The sequence below is a fragment of the Haliotis rufescens genome, unplaced genomic scaffold (genome assembly GCF_023055435.1).
Source record: "Haliotis rufescens isolate VD_foot unplaced genomic scaffold, xgHalRufe1.0.p SCAF_10, whole genome shotgun sequence".
In the NCBI taxonomy this organism is placed as follows: Eukaryota; Metazoa; Mollusca; class Gastropoda; order Lepetellida; family Haliotidae; genus Haliotis; species Haliotis rufescens.
In genome coordinates, this window is record NW_025963780.1 from 25,605,151 (window position 1) to 25,620,401 (window position 15,251).

The 15,251-nt window shown below is 44.5% G+C and overlaps 1 protein-coding gene across 1 annotated transcript in view; it reads right to left on the reverse strand.

The window, feature by feature from the left end:
* Positions 1-5,094: 5,094 nt before the first annotated feature.
* LOC125374633 (extensin-like) overlaps positions 5,095-15,251 on the reverse strand; it is a 31,142-nt gene continuing 20,985 nt past the window's right edge. Inside the window, exon 3 of the mRNA XM_048385667.1 lies at positions 5,095-5,696. Within this exon, the coding sequence (XP_048241624.1) occupies positions 5,095-5,696 (602 nt within the window). The remainder of the gene's footprint in view (positions 5,697-15,251) is intronic.

The window sequence follows — 15,251 nt, forward strand, 5'->3', positions numbered from 1 at the left end:
TGATCTCTATGATGTGCTGAATGCTATCAAACAAATGATTACTTTGGTTAGCATCATGACCGTCGCATCCAGATGACATGTTAGTAGCGTTGCATTCTGCGGCTATTTCCTGAGGAAGTAAAATGTCAGAGATGTTAAAACTCACGGCTGATGTGTTGTCCATGTCGGTGTGCTGTCCACTCTTCAGTGAAGTGGCGTCAACATACGCCTTCACATGGTAGCGGGTGCAGCTGGCCAATGGCAGACCCTGCCTTGTGTAATCAATAACTGACCAACGATAGGCTAGAGTAATGTGACCACGGAAGTCCCGATAGATTTAAACATTTCTTAGCAACCATAAAGATAATTTATTTTAGTCATACCTCTTTGCAATACCGCAAAATTGAAGGTGCATGAATGGAATATTTAGCAATATACAACTTGTAATCGTGTGTCTCGTTTTAAACTAAAAGAAATTAGTTTTAAATCCAATATATTCATTCAGCCAGCTCGAAGGAAATCAGTTAATCAATATCCATCGATTAATATGACCTTTGATCCCGACTCAAATCGTGGTACGGCCGATTTTTGTTCATGTGGTTTGGAAATGATATCTGATCAGAATATTAACAATAAGAGATATAGGGAGTGAAAGAACTAACTCACCAGTCATCCAATCAAACTTACAGAAGAACTGCTGAGTTCTTCCATAACGCATACTCAAGATGATATCATCGGAATCGTTCTATGGTCTCTGTTTGTAGCAGATATGATTACGGCAAAGGTTTTGTGAGTTAAGTTAGAGCGTGAATGCAAATTTGTATAAATGAAGGAGGGGCATATGTTTGGGGTTGCATTACAAAGGGCTCACAAATAAGAAAGATATTTGGTTGCCTTAATATTCGTTATCCTGGTTTTATAAAAATAATATGTTTACTCATGTTCCAACTTCATTTAGGCAGGTGAGTAGGATGGAATCTTAGAGGGAAACATTCAGTCGATTGATTACCTTCACGCTCTGGAGACAATAGCTATTTGGTATGGTAGTGTTTGTGTCGGGCATGGTGATGTCGGGGTGTGGTGGTGTCGGGTATGGTGGTGTCGGGTGTGGTGGTGTCGGGTGTGGTGGTGTTTGTGTCGGGTATGGTGGTGTCGGGTATGGTGGTGTCGGGTGTGGTGGTGTCGGGTGTGGTGGTGTCGGGTGTGGTGGTGTTTGTGTCGGGTATGGCGGTGTTGGGTGTGGTGGCGTCGGATATGTTGGTTTCGGGTGTGGTGCTGTTTGTGTCGGGTGTGGTGCTGTTTGGTATGGTGGTGTCGGGTGTGGTGATGTCGGGTGTGATGGTGTCGGGTGTGGTGGTGTCGGGTATGGTGGTGTTTGGTATGGTAATGTTTGTGTCGGGTGTGGTGTTGTCTGGTGTGGTGGTGTCGGGTGTGGTGCTGTTTGTGTCGGGTATGGTGGTGTTGGGTGAGGGGGTGTTTGTGTCGGATATGGTGGTGTCGGATACGGTGGTGTTTGTGTCGAGTATGGCGGTGTCTGGTGTGGTAGTGTTTGTGTCTGGTATGGTGGTGTCGGGATGTGGTGGTTTCTGGTATGGTAGTGTCGGGGTGTGGTGGTGTTTGTGTTGGGTATGGTGGTGTCGGGTGTGGTGTGGTGGTGTTTGTGTCGGGTATTGTGTTGTCGGGTATGGTAGTGTCAGGGTGTGGTAGTGTTTGTGTTGGGTAGAGTGGTGTCGGGTGTGGTGGTGTTTGTGTCGGGTATGGTGGTGTCGGGTATGGTGGTGTTGGGTATGGTGGTGTCGGGTATGGTGGTGTTTATAACGGGTATGTTGGTGTCGGGTGTGGTGGTGTTGGGTATGGCGGTGTCGGGTGTAATATGTCATGTATGGTGGTGTGGGGGTGTGGTGGTGTTTGTGTCGGGTATGGTGGTGTCGGGTATGGTGGTGTTGGTGTTGTGGTGTTTGTGTCGGGTATGGTGGTGTTGGTGTGGTGGTGTTTATGTCGGGTATGGTGGTGTCGGGTATGGTGGTGTTGGTGTGGTGGTGTTTGTGTCGGGTATGTTGTCGTCGGGTATGGTGGTGTTGGCGTGGTGGTGTTTGTGTCGGGTATGGTGGTGTCGGGTATGGTGGGGTTGGGTGTGATGGTGTCGGGCGTGGTGGTGTTGGGTTGTGGAGGTGTCGGGTGTGCTGGTATCAGGATGTGGTGGTGGGGTCGGGTATGGCGGTGTCGGGTGTGGTGTGTCGGGTATGGTGGGGTCGGGGTGTGGTAGTGTTGGGTGTGATGGTGTGGGGTGTGGTGGGGTGGGATGTGGTGGTGTCGGGTATTGTGGTGTTGGGTGTGGTGGTGTTGGCCGGTTGGTGTCAGGTATGGTGTTGGGTGTGGTGGTGTCGGGTGTGGTGGTGTTTGTGTGTTGTGGTGTTGGGTTGGGGTGTTGTTGGGGTTTGGTGTTGTTGGGGTTTGGTGGTGTTGGGGTTTGGTGGTGTTGGGGTTTGGTGGTGTTTGGTTTGGTGGTGTTGGTATGTGGTGGTGTTGGGTTGTGGAGGTGTCGGGTGTGCTGGTATCAGGATGTTGTGGTGGGGTCGGGTATGGCGGTGTCGGGTGTCGTGTGTCGGGTATGGTGTGTCCTGTATGGTGGTGTCGGGTATGGTGGGGTTGGGTGTGATGGTGTCGGGCGTGGTGGTGTTGGGTTGTGGAGGTGTCGGGTGTGCTTGTATCAGGATGTGGTGGTGGGGTCGGTTATGGCGGTGTCGGGTGTGGTGTGTCGGGTATGGTGGTGTCGGGGTGTGGTAGTGTTGGGTGTGATGGTGTGGGGTGTGGTGGGGTGGGATGTGGTGGTGTCGGGTATTGTGGTGTTGGGTGTGGTGGTGTTGGCCGGTTGGTGTCAGGTATGGTGTTTGGCGTGGTGGTGTCGGGTGTGGTGGTGTTTGTGTGTTGTGGTGTTGGGGTGGGGTGTTGTTGGGGTTTGGTGGTGTTTGGTTTGGTGGTGTTGGTATGTGGTGGTGTTGTGGTGTAGTGTAGGTGTTGGTGTGTGGTGATGTTGTCGTGTGATGGCGTTGTGTGGTGGTGTGTGGTGTTTTAGGGTGTGGTTATGTTGACGTTTTTTGGTGTCGGAGTGTGATGGTGTAGGGTCTGATGCTGTGGGATGGTATTGTCTGTTTGTGGTGTTCTTTGAATGCGGTGGTTCTGGAGTGTGATGATGTCGGGTGTGGTGGTGTTGAGGTGTTGTGTCGGGTGTGGTGGTGCGATTGTGTTTGGGTGTGGTGGTGTCTGTATGTGGTGGTTTTGGAGTGTAGTGGTATTGTGGTGTGTTTTTGGAGTGTTTTGGTGTCGGGTGTGGTGGTTTTGGATTGTGATCGTCTAGCGTGTGGTGGTGATGAGGTGTGGTTGTGTGGTGGTGGTGGTGTGGTGGTGTCGGGTGTGGTGGTTTTGGAGTGTGGTGGTGTTGAGGTGTGGTGGTGTGGTGGTGGTGTGGTGGTGTCGGGTGTGGTGGTTTTTGAGTGTGGTGGTGTTGAGGTGTGGTGGTAGTGTGGTGGTGGTGTGGTAGTGTCGGGTGTGGTGGTGCGATTGTGTTTGAGTGTGGTGGTGTCTGCATGTTGTGGTTTTGGAGTGTAGTGGTGTTGTGGTGTGTTTTTGGAGTGTTTTGGTGTCGGGTGTGGTGGTTTTGGATTGTGATCGTCTAGCGTGTGGTGGTGATGAGGTGTGGTTGTGTGGTGGTGGTGGTGTGGTGGTGTCGGGTGTGGAGGTTTTGGAGTGTGGAGGTGTGGAGGTGTGGAGGTGTGGTGGTGTGGTGGTGTGGTGGTGGAGTGGTGGTGTCGGGTGTGGTGGTTTTTTAGTGTGGTGGTGTTGAGGTGTGGTGGTGGTGTGGTGGTGGTGTGGTGGTGTCGGGTGTTGTGGTTTTGGAGTGTGGTGGTGTTGAGGTGTGGTGGATGTCAGATGTGCTTGTGGTTTTGTGATGGGGCAGTTTTTGGTTTGAGTGGTTGAGTGGTATATGAATGTGGTTTGTTTTAGGGGTGTCATGGTGTTGTATGTTATATGCTGTTGTGGTGTTTGGGTGAGATAATGACGATGTGTCATGGAGATGATGATGGTGTTGGGTGTTGTGGTGTGATGGTGTTGTGGTGTAATGGTGTTGTGGTGTGATCGTGACGAGGTGTCGTGGATATGGGATGCCGGGGTGTTGTGGTGTTCGAGTGTGATGAAGTTGGTGTGTGGTTGTGTTGGGATGTGGTGGTGTTTGGGTGCCGTGGGGATGGGGTGTGGTGGTTTTAGGGTCGTGGTATGGTGTTTGGGTGCCGTGGGGATGGGGTGGGATGGTTTAGGGGTGTGGTGGTGTTTGGGTGCTTTTGTCTCCAGGTAATGTGATGTTAAGGTGCAGTTGTATCGGGGTGTGGTGGTGTTTGGGTGCCGTGGGGATGGGATGTGGTGTTTTTAGGGGTGTGGTGGTGTTTGGGTGCATCGGGGATGGGATGTGATGGTTTAGGGGTGTGGTGGTGTTTGGGTGCCGTGTTGATGGGTTGTGATGGTTTAGGGGTGTGGTGGTGTTGGGGTGCCGTGGGGATGGGATGTGATGGTTTAGGGGTGTGGTGGTGTTTGGGTGCCGTTGGGATGGGGTGTGACGGTTTAGGGTTGTGGTGGTGTTTGGGTGCCGTGGGGATGGGATGTGATGGTTTAGGGGTGTGGTGGTGTTTGGGTGCCGTGGGGATGGGATGTGGTGGTTTTAGGGGTGTGGTGGGGTTTTGGTGCTGTGGGGATGGGATGTGGTTGTGTTTTAGTGCCGTGGGGATGGGGTGTGATGGTTTAGGGGTGTGGTGGTGTTTTAGTGCCGTGGGGATGGGATGTGATGGTTTAGGGTTGTGGTGTGATGGTGTTGTGGTGTAATGGTGTTGTGGTGTGATCGTGACGAGGTGTCGTGGATATGGGATGCCGGGGTGTTGTGGTGTTCGAGTGTGATGAAGTTGGTGTGTGGTTGTGTTGGGATGTGGTGGTGTTTGGGTGCCGTGGGGATGGGGTGTGGTGGTTTTAGGGTCGTGGTATGGTGTTTGGGTGCCGTGGGGATGGGGTGGGATGGTTTAGGGGTGTGGTGGTGTTTGGGTGCTTTTGTCTCCAGGTAATGTGATGTTAAGGTGCAGTTGTATCGGGGTGTGGTGGTGTTTGGGTGCCGTGGGGATGGGATGTGGTGTTTTTAGGGGTGTGGTGGTGTTTGGGTGCATCGGGGATGGGATGTGATGGTTTAGGGGTGTGGTGGTGTTTGGGTGCCGTGTTGATGGGTTGTGATGGTTTAGGGGTGTGGTGGTGTTGGGGTGCCGTGGGGATGGGATGTGATGGTTTAGGGGTGTGGTGGTGTTTGGGTGCCGTGTTGATGGGTTGTGATGGTTTAGGGGTGTGGTGGTGTTGGGGTGCCGTGGGGATGGGATGTGATGGTTTAGGGGTGTGGTGGTGTTTGGGTGCCGTTGGGATGGGGTGTGACGGTTTAGGGTTGTGGTGGTGTTTGGGTGCCGTGGGGATGGGATGTGATGGTTTAGGGGTGTGGTGGTGTTTGGGTGCCGTGGGGATGGGATGTGGTGGTTTTAGGGGTGTGGTGGGGTTTTGGTGCTGTGGGGATGGGATGTGGTTGTGTTTTAGTGCCGTGGGGATGGGGTGTGATGGTTTAGGGGTGTGGTGCCGTTTTAGTGCCGTGGGGATGGGATGTGATGGTTTAGGGGTGTGGTAGTGTTTGGGTGCTGTGGGGATGGGATGTGGTGGTGTTTTAGTGCCGTGGGGATGGGGTGTGATGGTTTAGGAGTGTGGTGGTGTTGGGGTGCCGTGGGGATGGGGTGTGATGGTTTAGGGGTGTGACGGTGTTGGGGTTCATCTGTATCAAGGTGTGGTTGTTTTTGTGATGTTGTTTCAGTATGTTTGTTAGCATCAAATGTTAAAAGATATACCTGCTTACTAGTTACTTTAAACCAAGAGAAGCTATCTATGAAGACAATCAACTTGGATGTGCTAATTAGTCTTCTCCCTGTACATGCTATACGGGAAATTATCTTGAATGATAGGGTCAGATACGGTAAGTACATGCTAATTAGATACGGGAGATATGTAGCAGGTGGTAGGTCTAATACACATAAATTACGAGTAGAAACAGGAAGATAAGGAGCAGTTATGGTTGGCGACACCACTAATTAGAAGAATTCAGATCGTCTTACTTTATAATTTGTATTGATTCTGTGTGACCTTTAAGTTTTGACGTCAACAATAACAGTGAGCGGTGTTGATAATAAGTCAGTTAGGCATGTTTACCAAGTCCTTTCAAGTTCATTTGAATAGAATATGTTTAAACTACAAATCAGGTTTGCTGTTCGGGGATTCACGGGTGCATGGACACGTGTTAGTTCATAAAAATGGCTGTCCCGAAACCAGATTTTTATTTTAAACTGATGAGCCTTTTTTCTCTCTCTAAAACATACATTGCAAGAATGTAATTTATATATACCCAAGCTTGAACATCTAGATTTGCACAAGACTGTGAAAGTGTCATGTAAGTCTGCATGTAGGGCTGCAAATAATCCTTGCCATCAAAGTTTTGTTTGTTTGTTTGTTGTATAACGCCGCACTTAGCAATATTACATCTATATGACGGCGGTCTGTAAATAATAGAGATACGAAGACATGTATGAACCAAGTCAGCGAGTCCTTACCACCCGATCCCGTTAGTCGCCTTTTACGATAAGCATAGTCGCCCTTTACGGCAAGCATGGGTTGCTGAAGACCTATTCTACCCCGGAACTTCACGAGTCTTTGCTATATATGAGAGATGATATTGCATGGAACTGTGTGAAGGTTACATAGCATGAAAAATACTATAGACTGTAGAATTCAAAAAGTACATTTCATCCATAACCATTTACCGTTTAGTTAATTCTAACATGGAGTTCTTATTAACTTATAAATAATGGATAAATGTATTTTTAATGTGTTTAAAATAGTGATAGTGAAGGTGTATGGATGATAAATGTCTGGATACTTTATTTCGTTCGTGTAAATCAGTATCTGGTGTGTCTGCCATGTTGAGCGATACGTGCATAACACCTCGATGGCATACTGTTGACAAAGTGACGTATTACTAGCTTTATTTCCTGACGGTGCTTTAAACCAAATTCAACAAAAATAAATTTAATCTGAAATTAAATAATGCCCTTTTCAATACATATTCATAAAGACATCTCGACTTTAAGGTCGTGGTTCACGTGCTTGTTAATGCGCCCCCCACAAATAGGAGTTTGCGTGGTTGTTGGGAGTAGTATACTTTTTTTTAATGTAAACAGCACACAATGTTTGTTTAGCTATCAGGTGATCATAAAAGCACTTTTGTTTAACCGTATATAACGCTAACGCAATGTCACGGCTTGCTAAAAATCATGTTCATCGAAACACAATATTATCTCTTTGGAGTCGTGATCTACAGCAGGGTCGTCTACGCGTGACTTCAAGTCAACAAGACAACCATATTCGGTTGGTGCATCTTCGGAATCGATGCCAAACTACCACATAAACAGCTAGGACTATTCCTGGTTTGAGAGCAATTAGTGACAGAAACATACGCAACCGGTTGAGGGAGCACAACATCCGGTCCCAATGTCCGGGATACGCCCAATTTTGCTTCCACCTCACCGTCAGTGTGGTGTAGACAGCATCAGAGGATCAGTAGGCAAGACTAGGACCGTATATATTCTTCACAGATGAACCAGATTTCATATGGACAGCTCTGATGGTCATGAATGGGTCTTCAGGCGCCCAGGAGAACGTTTAAGCGACGCTTGCGTTAGTCAACGTCGTCAGTATAGGGTTGAATTACAACTCTTGGGAAAACGCAACTCATCATTGTTAATGGCAACTTGAATTGCGTACGATGACGGAACGACATCGTTCGAGTTCCAAGCTCTGCCCTTGCAGGGACGCAGCGTCACCGTGCAGCAGGATAATTCCCGCCCACATGTTGCACGCGTTGTAGCAGAGTTTTGGAGGCAGCATAACAGTGTTGTGCTGCCATGGCCGGCTGTTTCTCAATATACCTCTACCAAATAGGGCATGTCTGCGATGAGATGGAGCGACACCTACACCAGCACTAGAAGCAGCCGGTAACGCTAGCTCAGTTGGGCTGATTTTTGGTTGACATTTGCCACTATATTCGCCCATGTACTTGTTTCTTCAATCTAGGGGACGGCCGGGTAGCCTAGTGGTTAGAGCGTTCGCTCGTCACGCCGAAGACCCGGGTTCGATTCCTGACATGGGTACAATGTGTGAAGCCCATTTCTTGTGCGCCCCCCCCCCCCCCCCCCCCCCGACATTGCTTGAATATTGCTAAAAGTGGCGTAAAACCATACTCACTCCCTCACTCACTTCTTCAATCTAGCCACACTATCATGGTTTTATTTTCAATAGCACAAGATTTACACCACTTTGTAAGAGACACAATTACTTTTTCCCGCTTGTATATCTTTAAATATGACCGTTCTAGTATACACATTTTGCATAGTTTTATAGTCATTGTGTCTCGTAATACGTCTGGATGTGCAGGCTATATATGCATGAAAGCATATCCTGATTTTACTTTATACACTCTTCAAAAAAAGAAACGCACAGATAGTATGTAATTAATTGAACCTGACTCCACAAAAATCCGGTATATAAATTGGATATACGTCATTGGAAAATGTTGGTGGTCACAACGCAGCCATTGTCGATTTGCAATGTCTTAAACGGTATTATTTTCACATTTGTTAAAAAAATGTCATGGAGGTAAACAGTGAAGCAAAATGCACGTGCAAGTTATGGCATTCGTAACTCGTGGTAGTGGCTATAAAAAGGCAAGCATAAGCCAATAATTTTGTCATTCATTTTTCAAGTTCGAAAATGCTGAGACTCGGCGCTGTCGATCGGAACATCGCCATAGGACGTAACCAAAGAGGGGAATCGCAGTCTTCTGTTGCACGCCACTTCAACGTCCACCACAACACCATTTGCAGCCTTTGGGACTGATACACACAGTTCAATTCCACTGCAGACCGTCCGAGAACCGGCCAACCAAGAGTTACTACCCTTGCACAGGATCGCTACATTCGACTGTTCCACCAACGTCATCGCAATGCCACAGCTACGGAGACTGCAGGGCTAATACACATAAATTACGTGTAGAAACAGGAAGATAAGGAGCAGTTATGGTTGGCGACACCGCTAATTAGAAGAATTCAGATCGTCTTACTTTATAATTTGTATTGATTCTGTGTGACCTTTAAGTTTTGACGTCAACAATAACAGTGTGCGGTATTTATAATAAGTCAGTTAGACATGTTTACCAAGTCCTTTCAAGTTCATTTGAATAGAATATGTTTAAACTACAAATCAGGTTTGCCGTTCGGGGATTCACGGGTGCATGGACACGTGTTAGTTCATAAAAATGGCTGTCTGGAAACCAGATTTTTAATTTCAACTGGTGAGCCTTTTTTTCTCTCTAAAACATTCATTGCAACAATGTAATTTATATATACACAAGCTTGAACATCTAGATTGGCACAAAACAGTGAAAGTGTCATGTAAGTCTGCATGTAGGGCTGCAAATTATCCTTGCCATCAAAGTTTTGTTTGTTTCTTTGTTGTATAACGCCGCACTTAGCAATATTCCATCTATATGACGGCGGTCTGTGAATAATAGAGTCTGGACCAGACAATCCAGTGATTGACATCACGATCCACGCCATAGAGATACGACGACATGTATGAACCAAGTCAGCGAGTCTGACCACCCGATCCCGTTAGTCGCCTTTTACGATAAGCATAGTCGCCCTTTACGGCAAGCATGGGTTGCTGAAGACCTATTCTACCCCGGATCTTCACGGGTCTTTGCTATATATGAGAGGTGATATTGGCTGGAACTGTGTGAAGGTTACATAGCATGATAAATGCTGTAGACTGTAGAATTCAAAATGTACATTTCATCCATAACCATTTACCGTTTAGTTAATTCTAACATGGAGTTCTTATTAACTTATAAATAATGGACTACGTTTTCATCTTGTAAAAGAACCTTCAGGATTAATATGGATTTTTAAATTTGAGTTTTTCCGATAAACTAATTTTAATTATGAATTAAGATTCATTGCAAGCAACTCAAGCTAAATGTATTTTTAATGTGTTTAAAATAGTGATAGTGAAGGTGTATGGATGATAAATGTCTGAAAACTTAATTCCGTTCGTGTAAATCAGTATCTGGTGTGTCTGCCATGTTGAGCGATACATGCATAACACCTCGATGGCATACTGTTGACAAAGTGACGTTTTACTAGCCTTATTTCCTGACGGTGCTTTATACAAAATTCAACCAAAATAAATTTAATCTGAAATTAAAAAATGCCCTTTTCAATACATATTCATAAAGACATCTCGACTTTAAGGTCGTGGTTCATGTGCTTGTTAATGCGCCCCCCACAAATTAGATGTTTGCGTGTTTGTTGGGAGCAGTTTACTCATGCACGTGTTTTTTTAATGTAAACAGCTCACAATGTTTGTTTAGCTATCAGGTGATCATAAAAGCACTTTTGTTTAACCGTATATAACGCTAACGCAATGTCACGGCTTGATAAAAATCATGTTCATCGAAACACAATATTATCTCTTTGGAGACGTGATCTACAGCAGGGTCGTCTACGCATGACTTCAAGTCAACAAGACAACCATATGTGCATCTTTGGAATCGATGCCAAACCTCACCGTCAGTGTGGTGTAGACAGCAAGACTAGGACAGTATATATTCTTCACAGATGAGCCAGATTTCATATGGACAGCTCTGATGGTCATGAATGGGTCTTCAGGCGCCCAGGAGAAGTTTTAAGCGACGCTTGCGTTAGTCAACGTCGTCAGTATAGGGTTGAATTACAACTCTTGGGAAAACGCAACTCATCATTGTTAATGGCAACTTGAATTGCGTACGATGACGGAACGACATCGTTCGAGTTCCAAGCTCTACCCTTGCAGGGACGCAGCGTCACCGTGCAGCAGGATAATTCCCGCCCACATGTTGCACGCGTTGTAGCAGAGTTTTGGAGGCAGCATAACATTGTTGTGCTGCCATGGCCGGCTGTTTCTCCATACCTCTCCCAAATAGGGCATGTCTGCGATGAGATGGAGCGACACCTACACCAGCATTAGAAGCAGCCGGTAACGCTAGCTCAGTTGGGCTGATGTTTGGTTGACATTTGCCACTTCAATCTAGCACCACTATCATGGTGTGATTTTCAATAACATAAGATTTACTGCACTTTGTAAGAGACACAATTACTTTTCCCCGCTTGTATATCTTTAAATATGACCGTTCTAGTATACACATTTGCATAGTTTTATAGTCATTGTGTCTCGTAATACATCTGGATGTGCAGGCTATATATGCATGAAAGCATATCCTGATTTTACTTTATACACTCTTCAAAAAAAGAAACGCACAGATAGTATATATTTAATTGAACCTGACTCCACAAAAGTCCGGCATATAAATTGGATAAATGTTATTGGAAAATGTTGGTGGTCAAAACGCAGCCATTGTCGATTTGCAATGTCTTAAACGGCATTGTTTTCACTTATAAAAAAAATGTCATGGAGGAAAACAGTGAAGCAAAATGCCCGTGCAAGTTATGGCATTCGTAACTCGTGGTCTTACACCACGAGATCTGACTTGATTTTGGTTCAGGGAAATTTGACAGCAAATCGCTACACGAATCAAATTCTTTAACCTCACCTTCTTCCAATCACTGACCGCTAGAGCTCGTGTCACGGTAGACTAGCTTCATAATGCCAACATCAACGCCTTGCCCTGGCCGTTGAGATCTCCAGATCTCAACCCAATCGAACACCTCTGGGATAAACTCGATCGACGTGTACGTCAACGTCAGAACACGCCGCAGACACCCCCATAACTGGCCAACGCGTTACAAGCAGAATGGCGCAGAATTCCGCAGAGCCGGAGATGCAGAGCCGTGATCGCTGCCTGGGGCAGTCACACGAGATACTGAGTTCAGCGCAACCTTGTGGCCTTATGGGAATGACAATGAACAAATGCCTTTGTACGACTACATGTGACTATCGAGCTCCAAAATGTCATATTTGTATCTATGATATTAAATTAAATATATCGACTTTATTAGGTACATAAATTTACCAAACATCTACTTGTGCGTTTCGTTTTGTGGAGAGTGTATACTTTTACATGTTACATAAATAACCATGTCTCTGTTAGACACACAATGTATAGTGAAAGAAGCACGCCCAGGGGTGTTGACGGGATCACCCTATGAACATTTATGATTTTCCATCAAAAAAATAAATCTCTGCTAAATAATAGCAACAAAATTCCTTTCCATAATCATAAAAAATCAATGTTAAATAAAAGGGACAAAACGATTTCTGTAATCATAAGAAATTTCTGCTAAATATAAGCAACAAAAATCTTTTCCATAATCATCTTCAAGCTGTACATGCTTTCTATACTGCTGTAACGTGTTACATTCAAGATTCATATAATGGTTCACATGATGGAAAACAAGGATGCAAAATGTAACCGACCTTGTACTCTATTCAATATATAAAAGATTTAGCGGCTGAAATGAACAATCTACAATGTGGTGTAACTATTGATTACTCTGTACTGTCAGTGTTATTATAATCTGCTGATAGTACCTTGCTTGTCGCAGCCTCTCTGGAACAACAGTGCTGTGATGTCAAACTTCATATCAATGAATCCCGACATGGGTACAAAGTGTGAAGCCCATTTCTGGTGTCCCCCGCCGTGATATTGCTGGAATATTGCTAAAAGCGGCGTAAAACCATACTCACTCACTCACTCATTCACATCAATGGATGGTGGGGTTCTAAGTCTTTGCCCAGTAGATTATTTTCTATGAGTTTTTCTATGATTATGGAAATGGTTTTGCCACTTTTATTTTGTTGCTGTTATTTAGCAGAGATTTGCATGAAACGCGTATTTTGAAATTTCACAAGCACAATCAGTGTGTGCAGTGAAATTATAATTTCATTAGTAAAACGTGGTAGACGTGATATTGGTATCTTCATCATTATAACCATAAGTAGTCCAATTTAAAGTAAACGAAATGTAGGTCACCACGGTAGGAGGGTTGAGCAGCTCGATGTTGCACTGGGCGAACAGGGCAGAAGTTCCAGTCGCTCAAGTTTTGGAAGTCCCAGGACTCCCAGTCTGCTCAGGATGTTCCCTGACCGTCCAAAAGTCCCATAAGCCATTAGTGATCCGTACCAACGTTCGAGAGTTGGTCCCTCCCAAACAGTTCAGACATTTATCATAGCATCACTCATCAAACTCTGTTAATGCTCAATAGATTGAAAAATGATATTTTAACAAGATATTAACAAACTACTGAATAATGTCGTTTGCATGCTTTTAGTTATTGCGATATAAACATTTGCCACAAGAAAAGACGACTAAAACGTGCACCAAGGTTGTCAATAACTAATTTCCAAACAAACAATTAAATAATTAAATCATCGTCCCTATCCATTTATTGTAGCTTTGCTTAAGATTGTTGATAACTACTTTCCCTAAACAAAACAAGTTAAACATCGCCCCTCTCTATTTATTGTATCTTTGCTTAAGATTATCGATAACTATTTCCCCCAAACAAAACAAGTTAAACATCGTCCCTATCTATTTATTGTATCTTTGCTTAAGATTATCGATAACTATTTTCCCAAAACAAAACAAGTTCAAAATCGCCCCTCTCTATTTATTGTATCTTTGCTTAAGATTATCGATAACTATTTTCCCAAAACAAAACAAGTTAAACATCGCCCCTCTCTATTTATTGTATCTTTGCTTAAGATTATCGATAACTATTTTCCAAAAACAAAACAAGTTAAACATTGTCCCTATCTATTTATTGTATCTTTGCTTAAGATTATCGATAACTATTTTCCCAAAACAAAACAAGTTAAACATCGCCCCTATCTATTTATTGTTCACTCACTCACTCTCATTTGTTGCGACGGTGTAGCAGCATATGTGTCTCTGGTGTTCTTATTGTAGTCGGCAGTTTCTTGATGCGAGGTGGGTTCGAGTTGGACTTTGCGAAGAGTTGACAACAACAGACAGGCTTTCTGATTTCCTGCAAGTCTTAATACTCTGGGTCAGCATTAATAGACATTTGTACATTACAGTTCACTGAAATATTTCTAGAAGTGTGTTTAACATATTATTTCCTGAATGTCTTTTGGGTTGTTTTTCGTTCAACTTTAGCTGGTTTATTCAGTTTTTCAGTATTTAATTTACTTTTATTACCTTTATTAGTTTTGAACTGTGTTATTAAGATGTTGCCAGATGTTTCGCTTATTGGTTGTGCAGTTGTTCGTTTTTTCTGTTTGTTTCAACATATAAATAACGATTTTCTTGCGGAGTGAGTGAGAGAGTGAATTATATATAAGTCAGGCAGGTAACACATTGTAACGATCCGCTCCGTCAGTGAAACGCTGGTAAGTGTTGGTGTTGTTGCGTGAACGGTGCAAGGATATATGCTGTTCGCTGTCAGTCTTCACCGTGATTGTAATTTAAAACTGATCCTTCTAAAATACTAGCGACTAATAGGAAATCACTCCAGGAAATCCATGTAGGAAACTGACCCAACGGATGACACGCCTAAATGACACGTCCCAACGATACAAGAAGTTATCAATAGACGAGTCAACACCAACAGCGCTGTTACTGTAGTCTGTAATAAACAGTGCCACCTTGATCGAGGTGGTCTGGAGTCAACAACAGCAGTGTTAATACGGTAGTCTGTAATAAACAGAGACACCTTTATCGAGGTGGTCTGTAGTCAACAACAGCAGTGTTAATACGGTAGTCTGTAATAAACTGTAACACCTTTTTGAGGTGGTCTGTAGTTAACACCAACATCGTTATTACGGTAGTCAACACCAACAGCGTTATTATACAGTCTATAATAAACAGTGACACCTTTATCGAGGTGGTCTGTAGTCAACAACAGCAGTGTTAATACGGTAGTCTGTAATAAACAGTGACACCGTTATCGAGGTGGTCTGTAGTCAACACAAACAGCGTTAATACGACAGTCTGTAATAAACAGTGACACTTTTATCGTGGTGGTCTGTGGTCAACACCAACAGCGTTATTATGTATTCTGTAATAAACAGTGACACCTTTATCGAGGTGGTCTGTAGTCAACACAAACAGTGTTATTACAGTAGTCTGTAATAAA